Genomic DNA, 18330 nt, shown 5'->3' with positions numbered 1-18330 from the left:
ATCAAAACTACTAAAATCAATTAAATACTGTAAAACCTGGAGCAGGATAAAAATTATATGCAGCTTGATTGTAGGAAAAACCTCAAAGCGGTTTACAAAAGATAAAACAGCAAAATTATAACTAAAAAACTTTACAACAATAATTCCTAATATGCAGAAAGTTAAAACCACAATAAAATATATTAAAGCAAATTAAAACTGTCTAAACATCGGGGTAAGCGTATCCGGTGCTTTTTTCCTGAAAAAAAATGCTTAGGAGTATTCTCATTTTGACTCAAGAAAACCACCATTTTATAGTTCAAATCAGGGGAAAATAAATACAGTGGTACCTCGGGTTAAGTACTTAATTCATTCCGGAGGTTCGTTCTTAACCTGAAACTGTTCTTAACCTGAAGCACCACTTTAGCCAATGGGGCTTCCTGCTGCCACCGCGCCGCAGGAGCACAATTTCTGTTCTCATCCTGAAGCAAAGTTCTTAACCTGAAGCACTATTTCTGGGTTAGCAGAGTCTGTAACCTGAAGCATCTGTAACCTGAAGCGCATGTAACCTGAGGTACCACTGTATAGTAAATGGACAAAAGTACAAAGATTCACAAAATGTTTAGGGGTATGTGTACCCCTGCATACCCCCAGAAAAAACCACTGGGCATATCTAAATAGGAATGTCTTCAGCAAGTGTCAAAAAGAATACGGTGAAGGCACCTGACTAGTATCACTAGGCAGGGGGTTCCGAAGTGTTGGTGCTGCTACAATTATTTTCTACAATTCTGTCTTACCTCCAAGGAACTTGGGCAGACCCTGGGAAGTAGCTAGATCAGACTGAGAAGGAATGGCTTGGGCCAACTGTTGACTTCAAATGTTTAGCTTGTTTTTTTATTTTCATCTAGTGGTATGAAAAGCTATGTTTGTGTAGGCCAGCACAAGCTACTAAGCCAGAGTAGCCACTCTCTTTGGCAACAGTTTCTCCTTACCCTGCCTTGAAAGTTGCACAAACACAAATCACTGGAGCGGGTATGGGTAGCAAGGCGCATCATCCACAGATACTAGGAAGGGAATGTTCCAAAAATGCTGAAGGTATTTTGCTTTGCTCTCATTTTTCCATTAGACACAAGATTTGTAAACCTTTCCGGTAAAACTGATGTGCATTCCAGTGAAGGGTGTAAAATATCTTAAAGATTCATCATGATGTACATGTCTGTGTATGTAATGTAAGATTCCCCCCACCCAAGGAAAATATATTTATGGATTACACCAAACAAATGCAAATAACAGATAGAGACCTGGCCAGAAAAGGTATTCTTTAATTATACTATATGTATGCACTAAAGTGAAAAATGTTGCTAGGCAAGATGAGCTCATAGCAGAGGAAGAATGTGAACATTTGACAAGTAAGAAGGGTGCAATCAGGAACTTGATTAATTGCTTATTAGTAACATTGTTAAGAAATATGCAGCTCATGCATAAAATCTGACTGAGTCCAGTGAAGCTTTAGTGAATGTGTCTAGGACTGCAGCCTTAATTACTAATAGCTGAGCTGGAGCTCTAGCCTGAGGCTATGTATACATTACCAGTTTAAAACGAAGCAAGGATGTCTCCCCCTGCTGTGTTTCAAATTGCACTTGCCCATCGTTGTACGCAGGGGTGCCAACTTGAATACAATATCGGAGGGGGCAGGTAAGCCCCTCTTGCACAACGGATCACAAGGCACGGCACACACACACACACCATTTGAATGGCAATGCCCATCAACCTTTTGGGGGGGGACTGCCCCCCTCAAATATTTTATGGAGAGGGAGGCTGAAGGGACATTGGCCCCTAGGAGTTGGCTCCTGTGGTTGTACATATCAGGACAGCTGGATGTGTTTCCAAATAGCTCAGTCGGTACAGCATGGTACTCTTAATATCAGGTTCATGGGTCTGAGCCCCACATTGGGCAAAAGATTGGGTGTTCGACTAGATGACCCTCTTGGATCCTTCCAAGTCTATGATTCTATGATTCCAAGTCGCCCTTTGTCTGTCCACACCAGTGGGAAGAAAGGGTGTGTAGATGTCTTTATATAGCTTGGGTTTCCAAATCATATTAAAGCTGATTTGGGGAAAAACATGTCAAAATGCAGCATTTCTCAATGACGTACAGGATAGATGTGGGTCATGGCTAACATAATGTGCACATGGTTTCACAAACCAGTGGTGGGAGTGTGCTGGATGTAGAGTAAACGAGAGTGTGCACATAGCCTTAGTTTTGAATTCCAGGGGAAAGAGGATAGCTTGTTGTAAGACTATCCTATGGTACCTTAAAGTCTGACAAATGTTTTGTGGCAAATTTATTGGACAATATTTTGTGTCCTGCTCATCAAACACAGGGAATTGTATAAAACTGAGCTTTACTTGCACTGAGTTGCTGACCTGTGGATGACTCTCCTGCATTTATGGATTCAACCTTGCTTCCTGTCCATTTGTATGTGTGTCTCATATGCTGGTCAGATCCTAAAACACCAAAAGCAAATGATACGCTTTGCTACAGCTGCACTGGCTTCATAATGTGTCAAATGTTTTGCATAGGAAGACAGGATGGAAATACACTAAATGTTCCTTAATTTATCCAAATGCAGTAGCACTTAATGTGATGAGAAATCAAACATGTTGTTTGCTGGGAATGTAAAAGCTGATATATAGTGATGACAACATTCTAGATCACTGCGTGCATCTAACAAGGTGGACTCCAGATGACAAATGTTTATGCTGCAATAAACTCAGTCTTAATGTAGCGCAGAATTATTTATTGGGATTGCTAATTAGCAAGGACTGCATTAATTCTCTCTACCCACAGTTGTGTTTCAAGACGTAATAATAGTCCTGGAGATCAGAACTTAAATTATGTTGAATTATTTAACTGGTGTATCTAACTCTTAAACAAAATCCATACAGCCTTGAAATTTAAGTTGTTTCCAGACAAAGGGCTCCTAGCTTTCCTAAGTCACAGCTCTTCCACTGTAAGCAGAGCAGCAATTGACAGTCTACAGTAACAGGAATTATGTTACAGGGAACCAGGCAGAGGGTTTTCTCTGTAGTGGCACTTGCCCTGTGGAACACCCTCCCACCAGATTTCAAGGAAATAAACAACTACCTGGCTTTTAGAAGAGATCTGAAGGCAGCCCTGTTTAGGGAAGTTTTTAATGTTTGATGTTTTGGAAGCCACCCCGAGTAGCTGAGGAGGCCCGGCCACATGGATGGGTATAAGTAATAAGTTGTTGTTGTTAACTTTTATTTCTGTGTCTACACCACTGTGTTTTGTCCACACTAGTGGGTGTGGCAGAGCTGTGTGGGTTTGGAAAGGGCGATTCACTGAAGCAGAAAATTTTAAATAATTTTCATTCCCTCTTATCAAGCTTATTTTTAAAATCAATACCAGCCTATCCTGCAGCACAGAAGAAGGAGATTGGAATGGGGAGTTGAATATTTTTGGGCAAATTTAAATAAAACCAAAATGGGAGGAGGGGGTTGGAGAAGCTTCAGGAGCAAAAGGTTTCACTGAGAGGGCTGAATTACTTAAATTAGTTGCAGCTGTGCAGCAATGGCATTCCAACACTTTCCATCTAGGGAAGGTGGAGAGCAAAAGCAAAAGGCTCTTACCAGTCACTAAATGGGCATTCCTGCCACCCCTTTCTATTTGTTTTCCATGATGAGTACCTGGCATATAGGAGAGACTCCTTTGCTTAACGTAGGCAGAGAGAGGACCAAGTGGTAGAATGGGGGGTGGGGGGTGGAAGGCAAAATGGATTGATGCAGCCCTATGGGCATGAGGGAAGTTACATTGCCCTGCATACTTATGTTGAGAGTCAGTTTAGAAATACTATTAAGCGAGAGAGAGAGTATTCCGTAAAATTGCATCTCCCAGCCCTAACTATGGAATATGTTTATTTGTACTGCCCTTATTTCCTAAGGCTGCAGTGTGCAACTAATTACATTATTATTACCATGGGACCAACCTTCGCGCCCAACAGTGGGGAGAGAAGTTCTCCCGCTTTCTCCTTCGCCGGGCCCGGTGAAACAGTTCTGCTTCCCGCGTCCCTTTGGTTTCCGCGGCAACCCCGGGCCGCGTTCTGTTTCCATGGCTACAAGGGGTACTCGGCGTCCCCGTTGTCTTAGCAACCGCGGCCGGGCCCCGCCGCGTGCGTCCTGCATTCCTGAAGGCAGCGGAGAAGGTTCCGCAAGGAGTCGCCGGCACTGCAGGCCTGCAAACTCTCTCTCCAGGGAGCGGGCTTCCGACCCGCGGGTGCACCATTCCCTCTTATTTTGCAAGTGCCGAGAAGAGCCGCTCGGCCTCTCTGGCCGGTCCTTGCCCCGGTCTTTGAGCGATGAGCGAGAGCAGCGAGGAGAAGCCAAGTCTGAGGCTGGAAGCTGCAATCCAGGTTGGTGAGTGAGTGGCTCGCTTTCCAATACTTCTCCTGCGGCTAAGTTCAGAGCAAGTAATTAAAACGCACTGCCTCCGCCCCCTCGCACATGATGTTCCGCTTTGCAGCGCGGAACTGACGAGCCAGAAAAGGATAGAATTGCATTCCCTTCGAGGGCTGGGGGGCTGGGGGCAGAGGCCAGGTTTCCAACTTCGGAAGTAAAATGGCGAAATAAAAAATATTTCGCGTCTGCTTCCCTTTCATGTCGCTGATCTGGACAATATTTAGTTTCTGGGTGTCTACAGAGAAGATGATATGGATTAAAACCTCTGTGATCTCTTGATATGATATGCAAATACGTGTTGCAGCGGGGCCCAGGGTCATATTGCCAACCTATGAAACTCAAAACAGAAATCCCAGAATCAGAGTTGGAAGGCACCCTGAGGATCATCTAGTCCAACCCCCAGCAATACTCATTGAGTGACCTCGGGCCAGTCACTGTTTCTCAAACTAACCTAGTACCGGCCTCACAGTGTGGTTGTGAGAATAGTATTAGAGGAAGGGCTATTACAGTGTATTAGAGCACAGGCTTCGCTTGCAAATGGTCCCATGTTTGCTCTCCAATGTCTCCACCTGGGGTGGGGACAACACTGTCATGAAACCCCGGAGACCTGCTGCTGGTCAGTGCAGAGGGTACCATCTGGGATTGACTTGATATGAGGCAGCATTCTGTGTTCATGGGAGTACGTTGAGTACTGTATTACAACTGGGCTATAAAGTAATTGTGCCAGCAAAGTTTATCAAGCATTAAATCAGACAGGGCTTCCATAAACCATGGGACCATACAGAGACTGGTTTTGCAGCACGACCCAGAAGCAGCCAGTTTAGCAGAGTAGCTTTTTTTGTCTCATCTCAAACCCTTAGCATTCTAAGGAGAGCTGTTATATGTTTGTTTGCATCTGCATTTTGCTGCAAGTAGAATTTCTCTGAAGATTTTGAAAATATGGACTATTAAAACCCATGTTTGAAGTCTTTCTGTGTTTGGCTTCTGCTCTGTTCTTCATGGCATCCATGGATGACTGTGGTATCCAGGGCTAGTGGACTGTTGTCTTACCTGGGCTGAAGCTGTTTTGTGACAGATTGTAGTTGTTGCCATTTTAAGTGACAGTAGAGGGCAGTAAGGTTTCAGAAATGAGAGTAAGGAACAAACGACTAGGCTAGAGGATGTGTGAGCTTAACCCAACAGGAAAATAGATTTACAGCCCTATCCTACGCATTCACTCCGAAGTCTTGTTGAGTTTAATGAGACTTATTCCCAAGGAAGTACTCATAGGGCTGCAATGGTAAACTGGACTTAATACTGTGCAAACATCTATTGATTTCAGAGCTGCTGTTCACTGGATTGAATTCCAATGGGGAGCACGGAACTAGCCTACCATAAAACTGTCAATATTGTAATGCTTTGATGCTTCTATGCAGCCTTTATCCACCCCAGCCATGCTCTCCTATCTGTCCCAGCTAGATGGGAGTTATGGTCCTAAACATCTGGAAGTCACCAGGTAGGCAAAGGAAGGGCTGGCATAATCTTTCATGGGCCAGGGTCTACTTAGTCGTGTCTTTATGGTAATAAGGGTAAAGGGACCTCTGACCATTAGGTCCAGTCGTGACCAACTCTGGGGTTGTGGCGCTCATCTCGCTTTATTGGCCGAGGGAGCCGGCATACAGCTTCCGGGTCATGTGGCCGGCAGGACTAAGCTGCTTCTGGCTAACTAGAGCAACACACAGAAATGCTGTTTACCTTCCCGCCAGAGAGGTACCTATTTATCTACTTGCACTTTGACGTGCTTTTGAGCTGCTAGGTTGGCACGAGCAGGGACCAAGCAATGGGAGCTCACCCCGTCGTGGGGATTCGAACCGCCGACCTTCTGATCAGCAAGTCCTAGGCTCTGTGGTTTAACCCATATCACCACCCGCGTCCCAGGGTCTACTTAATCGTGTCTTTATGGCAGCATGATACTTTGTTGTTTTTGTTAAAACAGACTAACATGGCCACCCCTTCTATAAATCATAAGTGTAGAAAGTAGCCTGGCACAAACCACTCTAGCAGAGGGATGGTAAATTACCATGAAGTAGGAGCCAGGGAAGGAGATTGTGACTGGTTCAAGGGCTTCATGTGAGGTTGCACTGTCTTACAGAGTAAGGCCAATCATCTCATTCTCTTACACTTATCACTTCATGTCTGTAAATTGGAATAGTACAAGGATTTCCAATAAGAAGGCAATCTTCTTCACATTTTCTTATTTAGCATGAAGTGGAAGAGGTCTAGTCCCTGCTCTCCTGCATTTAGTGTTTTCATTCATTAAGTTGCAGTAGCTTTGTTTTGAGCCTTTATTGTGCTGTGTGTGTTAACGTCTGTGTAATGTGAAAGGGCATTCTGCTCATCGTGGGTTTTCCATTCACAATGCCCAACCTGGTTAGAGCAAGAGCTTCATGCCCCCAAATACCCTTCATATAGGAAAACGTGAACAGCTTTCCTACAGTTGGCTTTTCCACATTGTGCTTCATGGATTTTTGAGCATTGCTTGAAATGAGATGGAATTGATGCTGTTGAAATGATCACACTTGTCCTTCGCCCTGCGGCATGACCTACGGGTGGATTGTCAACTTACTACAGGCCTTGACACCTTTCAGGAGACCATTTTGTACTTGCTTTGCATGTTGGTGGCTTGTGTTTCACTGCTCTTCTTTGTGAATGGGCAAAGTCAGCTAACATGCAGATGCCTCACCAATGGCTGCTCTTTCCACAGCTGCCACAGCTGTGCTGACATCACCAGCTGCAGAGGGAGTAGCTATCTCCATGGGTCCTATTCAGAGACTCCATGCTACAGCTGCAACTCATTACCCAGGCAAAGTGTTTTAATCAATGCCTTTGCTGACTGGTGGCCTGAATGTTACAACTATGCTGAACTGGAATTTCTGCTAGTCTTGCAGTTTTCATACTCACATGCGGCATCTGTTGTTTTAAAAGGCCAAAATGCTAAAATTGTTTAGGAGGGAATGGATAAGTTGTTAAAGGGACAAGATCACCTTACAAAAGCATATTCCCTTCAGGGTTTTTTAAAAACCCATTATTAGCAGTCCTAGGGATAGCATAAAACCTACATAGCACCAAGTAGAACATTGGTGAGACATCTGTGATCCTCCAGTTGTGGTTAGACTACAAGCCCCAACTCCTCTGACCATTGTCCATGCTGGCTGGGACTGATGGGAACTGGAGTCCAACAGCTCAAAGGTTTCCCACCATTGTAGCAGTGCCTAATCTAACTGAAACAATCAGGGATTTGGCTCTTTGCTCCTAGTCTTCACCAGGCACCATATGTTATGTCTGAGCAAATCTCGGTGTCTTTGTATGTTTCTCTGTGTGATTTCCATTTGCATTTGTCTGATATGCCATGTGTGGTCTGTGCAGTGATCTGATTTTTTTAAAATAGGAATTCGTTATTGCAAAATAATATCATTTGTATTTGAGTTTTAGAAGTAGAATGTTTTCAATCCCTAAAAATGGTTGTAAAAGGTAAAAGGACCCCTGACCATTAGGTCCAGTCGTGACCGACTCTGGGGTTGTGGCGCTCATCTCGCTTTATTGGCCAAGAGAGCCGGCGTACAGCTTCCGGGTCATGTGGCCAGCATGAATAAGCCGCTTCTGGCAAACCAGAGCAACACACAGAAACACCGTTTACCTTCCCGCTGGAGCGGTACCTATTTATCTACTTGCACTTTGACATGCTTTCGAACTGCTAGGTTGGCAGGAGCAGGGTCTGAGCAATGGGAGCTCACCCTATCGCGGGGATTTGAACTGCCGACCTTCTGATCGGCAAGTCCTAGGCTCTGTGGCTCTTCTTGGACTTCATTGTGATTTGGTATGCCCAAAGTTAATGCCCAAAGTTGTAGCTGCGAGGCCCAGTTCTCATCTATTTTCGTGGATAGACATATTGCTTTAACTGCACACAACTGGTCCTTCAGATGCTTATGCAACATACTTGCTATTTTCTTTTCTTCCCTCTACAAACCAGGCTGCCCACCAAAGTGCTTGGATAGTGCTGTGCCAAAATATTCTCTCTATTTCCCCCCCCAACCAAAATTATTGAAAAGGAGAGGGTTTTTTGGTCAAATTTTTGTGGATTTAAAAAAAGGGGGGGGGAGGATCCAGTAGTGATGGAGGAGAAATTATGAAGAACATTGTGAGACATTTGTCAAAATATAAGCAAGAGATTTTACTGGATGGTTTTGCTGTCTTTATCTTTATAACTTCATGTGTATGCGTTTTGCGGGGGCATCCTGGGAAGTGGAGTACCGTACTTTTCAGATACAATTGGAAACAAGATTTGGAACGAAGTGCCGATTGCAGCAGCCTCCTTATTTCAATGAGATTTGTTCGTAATTGATGAGGTACAGACGATAGAGGGCATTGTTGCTGTATTTTCTGTACGAAGTTTTAGCTCTGTTGGCATGGCAACAACTGTTTTTTTGTTTATTATTATGCTTCACATCTTCATGCAATATGTCTTTCTTGTTCTGTGAGCACAAGGGAGCCCCAGTAATGACTGGGCCCAGCAATAAAACATTGAGAAGATAAGCAGGCAAGCGAATTAGCCACCTGTGTGGGTTTGACAACAGGGTGAGAAGGACAAAAAAGTAAAGATGTTCCCACCCGACAGAATTCAAAATCACCTCGGAGTCAAACTTTACAACCACCTAATAGGCGTAAGCCCTGGTGGCTTCTAGCACAAATTAAGTTCAGATCTCAGATCTACCCATTATTTACATGCACTGTACATTTGTGAATAGCATCAGCCATGAGAAAAAAATACCCTCCAACATTTTGCAGATGGAAATAGGGTGTCAGAATACCATTCTCAGTATCTTTAGTACAGTATTAGTTTTAAATGGTGCTAGCAGTTCTAGTAGCATCAGCAACAAAATGTAAAATCCCAGAGTAGGGTTGTAATTCCTGATGTCATTTCACTTACCGTATTTTTCACCCTATAAGACACACTTTTCCCCCTCCAAAAATGAAGGGGAAATGTGTGTGCGTCCTATGGGGCGAATGCAGGCTTTCGCTGAAGCCTGGAGAGCGAGGGGGGTCAGTGCGCACTGACCCCTCTCGCTCTCCAGGCTTCAGGAAGCTATCCGCTAGCCGTGGGAGACCCAGCTCTCCCACGGCTAGCGGAGACCTTGCCAGCACCCAGAAGCTTGGGGCGCGCTGAGCTCCACACGCCCCAAGCTTCGGGATTAGTGCAGCGCTCCGCTAGCTGTGGGAGAGCCGTGCAGCTCTCCCACGGCTAGCGGAGACCTTGCCAGCACCCAGAAGCTTGGGGCGCGCTGAGCTCCGCACGCCCCAAGCTTCGGGATTAGCGCAGCGCTCCGCTAGCTGTGGGAGAGCCGTGCAGCTCTCCCACGGCTAGCGGAGACCTTGCCAGCACCCAGAAGCTTGGGGCGCGCTGAGCTCCGCACGCCCCAAGCTTCGGGATTAGCGCAGCGCTCCGCTAGCTGTGGGAGAGCCGTGCAGCTCTCCCACGGCTAGCGGAGACCTTGCCAGCACCCAGAAGCTTGGGGCGCGCTGAGCTCCGCACGCCCCAAGCTTCGGGATTAGCGCAGCGCTCCGCTAGCTGTGGGAGAGCCGTGCAGCTCTCCCACGGCTAGCGGAGACCTTGCCAGCACCCAGAAGCTTGGGGCGCGCTGAGCTCCGCACGCCCCAAGCTTCGGGATTAGCGCAGCGCTCCACTAGCCGTGAGAGAACCGCGCGGCTCTCCCACGGCTAGTGGAGACCTTGCTGGCACCCAGAAGCTTGGGGCACGGTGAGCTCAGCACACCCCAAGCTTCGGGCTTAGCGCAGCGCACCTGGGGGGGAAATAATTTTTTTTCCTTTATTTCCCCCCCCCCCAAAAAAACCTAGGTGCATCCTATGGGCCGGTGCATCCTATGGGGCGAAAAATACAGTAGTTCATTTCCTACAAAATTATTATGCTCATCTTGCATCGTGGCTCTATCTCTTTCATAATTTTGATGCTCTTTTATCCTTGCGTGCTTCACCTGCATAAGATTTCATAATGGTTTTCAGAAACTTAGACATGAATTTCATAACATGAATTCTGGCCATGTAACCGACATCATTGGTTTATGTAAGTTTACCACAGACATATGATAAAGTTAATGTAGCAGGATTTATTATCACAAAAAAGCTTTTAGAAATATTTTGAAAACAACACAGTTCAGGGCCCTGTAATCCTGTGTACCCTTGCAGAATCTTAACTTGCACTCACCTAGGTGAGGACACAAAGTAGGGAATTGTATTATATTGCATAAGCAATTTTGAAAATGCTAACTTTGTACATGAAGAGTGAGTGAGGAGGGGGAAATAATTTGTGCTGATATTTGAATTCCTGGACCTTCATAAGTTTAAAAGATTGGTATCATTGTATTTTTGGTTTTAGCTGAAGCTGTGTACATAGGCCAACCTTGTAGATATCCTTGCCTTTCTATTTTTATTGAGTTTATAACTTGTTGAAATGCGCTAAATGTCAATGAGACAAAAAGAGATCACATTTTTTTACAGCAGTCTCTCTCTACACACCCCCACACACCTTCAAAGGTTTCTAGCTATGTGACAGCCATTCTTAGGCCTAAGTTTAGTTTTATGCTGATCTCAGAAAGTCCATCATATAGAGGTAATCGCTTCCCAGGGCCCAGCAATGGCTAAATAAAACCTTACAAGCTTGCCAGCCAATGCTTAACTTCTGTGTGTATTTTAGAAACTGGAGGATACGGTGCTGCATCCCAGAGCAAGCAAAGATGACAAAGCGCTGACCGTGCAAGGGGAAGGAGAGAGAGCTGAACCCACAACTGTCCCAGCTAGGATCCGACAGATCATCACACAGAGTCTGGCTGAGCCATCATCATCCCAAGGTGCTGTCTGGGACTTTGGCAGAGACATAGAGCAGAGACATCCCAAGGGTGGGGTTTTCAAGGCAAGAACAAATGCAGGAAATTAGGAGGTGGGGCTTTGAAGCTCCTAACATCCCCACATACCACGCAGTGTTGGCTCGATGGTGTTCCTGAAGACTTCCTCCTTGGAAGAAGTTGACAGAAAATTCAGTCCACTATCAGCGTGCGTGTGGTAACAGCCTTTTCTCGCTTCCATTCCATTGGACTCGTTCAGAGTACTGTGTAAAACTAGCAGCTTCTGTTCATGGTAAATGAATCCAATATTGTGTTTCTGACTGTGAGCAGGTAGCCTTTCCAGATGGAAGGGGGAAAGAGCAATCACCAGGGCCAGTCCTAATATTGGGCAGAGTGAGGGGAATGCCTGAGGCAGCAGACATAGAAAGGGCAGCAGATGGTTTGCTCTTGGGTACATGCACCTTGACTTTGCAGCTGGGGAGCATTTACTATTCTGCCTCAAGCAGCAAAATGTCCTTGGCCAACCCTAGCCTATAGCAAGGGTCCTAAGTCCAAGGGACATCCTTTCTTTCAGATGATTGCCCTTTTCTTTTATGTCCCCAAAAGACATTGTGGATTTCTCTCTCATTGCAAAAATAAATAAATTACAGTTGGGAAGAGTTCCTGAACCTTAGAGATTCTCAGCCGTAGCCACCAAGCAAAGACTGAGGGAGATAGTTTAGCTCAGGCTTCCAGAAGACAGTATAAAGTTGTTTGCCGTCATGTTACATTTGAGGATCAGAAAGATTAAGCAACCTGCCAAGCAACACTCAACGTGCCTGGACACGAGCTGGAAAATTAGCCCAAGCTTCTCAGTCCCCATATGGAAGATCATCATTATCCCTGTAACGATTGGGCATGGCTATCTTGCGGCCTGTGATTAATAGGCCCTTTCAAGGCAGCTTTCCATACAGCTTTGTAAACCCATGGCCACACTTTTGGCTAGACATCATCTGGCCCCAGAACCCGTTTTCAACACTAGAAAGCAGCCCTGGAACATGCAGAGGGAGATAATGAATGCAGGTGTCTCTTGCTAAAGAACAGTCTTTAGTCCCTGGAACTCTTTTGAAACATTGGTACTTCCTTTTCATAGGTTGGCTCAAAGAATGGGCCCTGTCTCTTAAAAAGGGAGAAAGAATGCTGTGCTTTGCCATGTTAAAACATTAAACTTTTATTGGAAGATACTTTAGCAAAATAAATAAGGCAGATATCTTGTATCAAGTACTTGCTTGCAATCAGTTCTTAGTATTAATACATCCCTTTTGGACAACTTAAGTGCTTATGCTTTGAATCCCAAGGTTTTTGTACTAAGGGGTTAATCCATATACCTTGGTAGGGTGAACATCCTCAGTCTGTTCATAGGTTGCCTTTCCTGGAACTAGGAATGAAATTATCTGTCAATTTTAGTTCTCGCAGTTTCTAATTTTTCTAATCTTAAATTCATTTAGGCATCTGCGTGTGCATTCTCTTAATAAGCACATTTTTATAGGTAGTCTTGACTAATGTACACATTTTTGCAAGCAATTTTTATACATGAATATATTTTTGTAAAAACATCACTTGGTTGGAGAACTCTATTGCAAAATTCAGATAAGTGCAAATTTAGAATGATTGTGTTCCCATAGTGTTTCAAAAAGATTTGGTAGATTCACCTTTCACTGTGAACTGAATTAAATATGTCCCTTCTTGCTACCTGCAGCCAACCTATTCCTTTTATTGCTGTTTCCAGCTTTGTCAGAAACAGCCTCTGCAGTCAATATGCAAGAAGAAAACCGCTTGTTGCAGAAGGAGCTCTCACGCCTTGAGGACCTGTTGGCACAAACTCGTGCGGAGAAGGATGAGCTGGCTAGCAAATACCATGCCGTTAGTGAGAGGGTAAGATCAACATTTGAAGAAACCCATCTTAAAAAAAACAAGCTACTTTTTGTATGGAACAATCTTACAAAAACACAAATCCAGCTGAGAGCTCCGTCACAAAACAATTATCCATCATTCTCTCTTGCAGCTGGTGTAGATTGGCAGCTGAGGACATATTGACTGGCAACACAGAGAGAATTAAGATGGAGGGCTTACTCATAAGTTCAGATAAACCTTACATTGCCATGACTCTTGGTCATGCACACTTCCCCATGTCCTGGGCAGGTCCTGTGACATGACAATATACAGCTTATGGACATTGGTTCCATTGTTTCATTTGGCTGCTCTCCCACAAGAACTTACATAGTAGGTTACAGTTTGCTTTACTCCTTGTAGTCCTGGCTGCCCTTCAATGCCATAAACATATCTTGAGACCTAGCAAGAGCAGTTTTAAAGAAGGAAGGGCATTCAGAATCTGTGGGCTACATCGCAAAAGTCAGGCTGTATATAGGACTATTGAAGCACCTCGCCGTATTCTTCGCAAATGGTTATCAGTTTGGCTCCATTTTGAAGTCGCTGAGAGCTGCTTCCAAATCAAAACACACATAGATAGTCATACACGATGACCACATGAGAGAAGGATTAAAAAAATAAATAAAGTGGGTCTAATATTACCGTTTGGGGTGAAAGGCGAGACTTGGATCTGAAAAGATTGAAAAATATATCTATCATTGAGCATCTAGGCTTTGTGGTGTTTTGGGCTCGTGTAAACCTTAGGAGCACCCAGGCAGAATTTCGTAAGAAAGACATTCAGTCAGGAAAAGATGAGCTTCTAGCAAAAGAACCTTATTTCTTTGCAGTGGTCTATGTTTTTTGAAGGCTGGAAGCACCCCTCCCATTTTCTATCAAGTTGCACACCCCTTTTGTAAGATAGTGGCTCCTGAATACAAGTCAGACCAAGTACCATCTGGTTCAGCGTCATTCTCCAGCTGAAAGTAGAATACAGTACTGTAATAATATGTTATGTTGTAAGTAATTGAGGAGCACCTATGAAATAAATCAAAATAATGAGGAAGAGGCCTTAATAGATAAACTAGACTGCTAGGTTGTCTTTCCCATACTACAGTAGCTTAAACACACTATACCTAAGAATGAAAGGTTAACATAAGCATAATGTTTGGCCAGTATGTCTTCATCACTCATATGCAGCTAATATGTTTTCAAAGGGTTTATTTGTGTGAAAGTAGACTCGGAAACAGAATGGCAGAGCAGCTGCTTTTAAACCCAACCAACCATCTAGCATTCTTCTGCAGCAGCGACCCTTTGATGGAAAATTGCCAGGAATCACATTCTAGTGTGCAAATGTTGGGAGATTATGGTGCGCAGACACAGTCCATTGGTATCTCCTCAGGCGTGCTAGAGCGGACAGGATGTTGGCTCTGTTTTCACACACTGGAGTATGCTTTCTGGAGTATGCAGTTGCAGGTGGTCATGGTGCTTAGCTGTTGTGGCCCCTTCCCCGGGAGAAACTGGTGCTTGGTTTGCTGCCTGGAGAACATAGGGCACATTCTTGGCTAGACAAAGGTTCCCATCCAGAGGAGCATAAATAATTATAAGTCCAAACAATCCCTGCCTCCAGTCCACATGACAGGCACGGAGATCCAGGCCTGACTCAGCATCAAGCCCTCCGAAAAGCTGTTCCAACAGACTGGGACGGCTGCCCTGCCCCCAGCTGCTTCTTTTTGCTGAATGGGAGCAATGGAATGAATGCTATTTGGGAGGCCAAAAGAAGCGGAATGAATGGGTGAGGTCTTGATTCATGTAGGGCAGGGATGGAGAACTTTTTTCTGACCAAGCGCCACATTCCCTCCTGAGTCGCCTTCTGTGGGTTCTGGGTCAGTGGTGGGTGGGTCCAGAGGAACAAGCGGGTGGAGCAGCAAATGTAAATTTTACCTGTATATAGTAGGCTAGTCTTACGCAAACCCACGCACCCTCCCTTCTCTGTCCTCCATCTAGGCAAGTAAGAGGCATTGTCGGAGTTCACGGACACAGTCCAGCCAAGCCAAAACAGTCAAGGGGGGGTACAGGGCAGGGCCAGTGAAGGATGTGCCATGGGAAATTGGGAGTCTACAAATGGTGTGTGGCCTGGAAGAGTCCTGAGGGTTGCACAGTGAGTCCTGGAGGGTGACATGTCGCCCCCAGACCTGAGGTTCCCCACCCCTGCTGTAGTCGTTGTAAATTTTGCTAGGCAGAAGAATGAGCTGCATTTGAGTTCCATGAGGAAGCTTTTGCCACCATTTGCTTTGAGGTTCTAACTACCAACTCATAAATATATTCGAGCAGGTGTATTTCTGCATGTAGTGCAAAGTGCAGGATTGTGTGAGACCTAGTATCTAGGGCACTATTTGACCTGAATAATCCTATGCATGTTTATAATTTAGTTCCAGTGTGTCTAGTGGGACTTAATCTCCTGTACGTCTGTTTAGTGTTGCAGCTTAAGGCTGCTATCCTGTACACATTTACCTGGGCATAAGTCTCACTTAACTCAGTGAGACTGACTTTTCAGGAAATATGCATAGGATTGTGCTGTAATAGTCTCAAGTTTCATTTTTTTTCAAAGCTTGTTTTATCGCCCTTTAGATGTCAAGAGACTCTACAAACTGAGCAGGCAGTGTCTACAGAAAGATTCTGTGCCCATCACCACTATATTTCCTTCCCTTAAGGCCTTTAGTAGTGTTCTTGTTAGGCACACTGACCTTTCAGCTTCTCCATAAGTCTCTTCCTCCTGTTCAACCTCCCCCTGCCAAAGATCTAAATTTGTAACCAGCCTTAGCCAATTTGAAACTGCAGGATTTCAGCCGCATTACGGTCTGAAAGGAAGAGAGAAAGAAGATCATGCAAATTCAGTCATTCATATTTGCATGAATTCTCATTACATTTGCGAAATGTAGGCATGAATATTTTGAGTATTTGGGATGTTGAATGTGTATTTCAGAGAAAGGAAGTTTCTGTTGTCCAGAGGTCCAGGAACAGCTGGGAGCCATGCTGGAAACCCTGAATTCTGCAACGCTAGAGCTCATTTTCAAACACAGATTTATTTATTTTCCATTCATTTGGTTGCATCCTGCCACATTGCTCTTGTATGACATCTAAGGAGCCAGCCATTGGTTCCTTGCTGTTCTGCTCCTGACCCTTGCTCTGCCATTTGGATCAGGGAGGGTGTTTGCTTTTGTAGCTGGAGCTCCCAGGAGAGGAGGAAGGAAGCACAATGTTCCTGCAGATGAGACAGCAGTTCAAAGAGGATGAGAAGGCATACAAGCGCAAGCTGCAGGCCTACCAGGATGGGCAGCAGCGCCAGGCTCAGCTAGTGCAGAAGATGCAGAACAAGGTGGGTGGCATGACCTTGAACAGGCACTACCTTTCATGAATGGGAAGATGGTGGGGTCTCACAGACGGATTCCATAAAGACTCAGCAGTGGGGCTTGCTGCAGAAGTTCTCCATTAGGTTTGTTGGTCCTGTCTTTTTGATTTAGAAAGCATGCTCCTTGTACCTGCCTAGCATTTTCTGTTCCATGCGCTCTGTAGGGACCAGTACTCACAGGTGATGAGAACAGCACACCAGGCTTTTTTTATGAGACTACAAGAAGAAAGAAGCCCCCACCAACCAGCAGTTTCAGTTGTTTCCATGTGGATCCATTGGCAAACATAGCATTAGACAGCATCTTAGGTTCTTAAGAAGTCCTTCCCTTGATTTGTCCAAAGCTCTGGGGAGGAGCTTTGGGTATTTTTTAAACAGGGGGTGCAGGCAGAGTTCCAGGTCCCTCTATTCAGCCCTTAACACTCTTCCGAGGCCACACTCTCTCTATCCAGACTATACTCTTCACTGGCTCTGCTGCACGCCCTTCTGTAGTGCTTTTACTTAACAGGCGTGTGGCCTCTTGCTTGTCTGGACTGAGGTCAGAGAGGGTGGGGGCAGGAGGAGAAAACATCTGCATATGTATGACAAGAATGCAGACCACTGTAAAAAGGTAAGAGTCACATCTGTTGCTCCACCCATTTTGTGACTTGCCACGCCCATTTTGGCATGTGGCCCCAGAAGGTCTATCTCAAGGGGATGCAACCCTCGTACTCCAAAAAATCCCTACCCCTGGTTTAAAGGGCCCCTTTGGTCCTGATAATCAGGCGGACATATTGCCTCCCCCCCCAAGATGGTGCAGCTGGAATAGCCTTCTTTCTTTGGGCCCCTCTCTCCTCCTCATCCCTAGCTGCTTTGGCAACCACAGTCATTTCTTGCTTCTGGTTAGCAGCCATGCTTCCAGCCTTATTCAGGTGTTCACACAAGCTAGCCTCTTTCCCAGTGTCCCTGCCATCTATGTCCCTGCCAACCTTGGTTTCCCTCACCTGCGCTAGGTGCCTGTTGACAGCTTGCAGAAAGTGCATTTATTCATGGTATCTGTTTTAATGCTACCATTCCCCTGACCCTTCCCCACAAGAGGAATTTACCTCAGGCTTATTTACTACAGCTTCCATTTCCTCAGATGCTCATCCTCCATTTCCCAGCTGATACTCCTAAGAATCTGTATTCTGCTTCCTTCAAATTTACTTTAAGTACAGATGCTTCCTTCCTTGCTGATCACTGGGGTAGTCATGTATTTATTACATACAATGGCTGCTTCTCTCTCAAAAAAAATGTTCTGGTTATAGGTCTGGCCTGTCTTGACAGAGATTAAAATGGTGCCAGGACACACTCAAATTCTTCCTCCATCTTTATATATCAAGCTTCAGACAGAGAAAAGGTCTTTAGTTACGAGATCCATGCTGTAAGCAGATCCCAGCTGAAGAGAAATAGGGTTTAGAACAACCACCTGTGTGGAATCCATTTTGCACGTAGAATATGGCCCAAAGAATTATACTTTTGCCACCAGAACAAGCACATGGGGAGAATAGATGTTCTCCAGGTATACTGTTGCAGTGGAAGAGAAATGAACGTAGAACTTCTGGGTGGGCAACAGGTGATGGGAGGTTGTACATGGCACATCCCAAGGTAGTGAAGGTACATTTCCCCCATTTCAACTTTTAT

At 45.0% G+C, this 18330-nt stretch overlaps 1 protein-coding gene and 1 long non-coding RNA gene across 10 annotated transcripts in view; both read left to right on the top strand.

Annotated features, from left to right (window-relative positions):
* The first annotated feature begins 487 nt into the window (after positions 1 to 487).
* Positions 488 to 18330, top strand: part of LOC310708387 — an 87630-nt gene continuing 69787 nt past the window's right edge. Inside the window, exon 1 of the long non-coding RNA XR_014526984.1 lies at positions 488 to 543. This is a non-coding gene — a long non-coding RNA (uncharacterized lncRNA). The remainder of the gene's footprint in view (positions 544 to 18330) is intronic.
* CROCC2 (ciliary rootlet coiled-coil, rootletin family member 2) overlaps positions 4161 to 18330 on the top strand; it is an 83129-nt gene continuing 68959 nt past the window's right edge. For 3 of the 9 annotated variants that reach the window (XM_083506280.1, XM_083506277.1, XM_083506276.1), the window contains exons 1-3: positions 4168 to 4412; positions 11207 to 11360; positions 13123 to 13268. In XM_083506280.1, the coding sequence (XP_083362406.1) occupies positions 4359 to 4412; positions 11207 to 11360; positions 13123 to 13268 (354 nt within the window). In that variant the 5' untranslated portion in view covers positions 4168 to 4358. Of the gene's footprint in view, positions 4417 to 11206; positions 11361 to 13122; positions 13269 to 16485; positions 16639 to 18330 lie in introns of all 9 variants that reach the window. The other 6 variants (XM_083506273.1, XM_083506274.1, XM_083506278.1 and 3 more) reach the window with 6 other exon arrangements.

This window comes from Podarcis liolepis (genome assembly GCF_965112155.1).
Source record: "Podarcis liolepis genome assembly, chromosome: 5".
NCBI classification, from domain to species: domain Eukaryota; kingdom Metazoa; phylum Chordata; class Lepidosauria; order Squamata; family Lacertidae; genus Podarcis; species Podarcis liolepis.
This window is presented reverse-complemented; position numbering and strand designations above follow the sequence as displayed.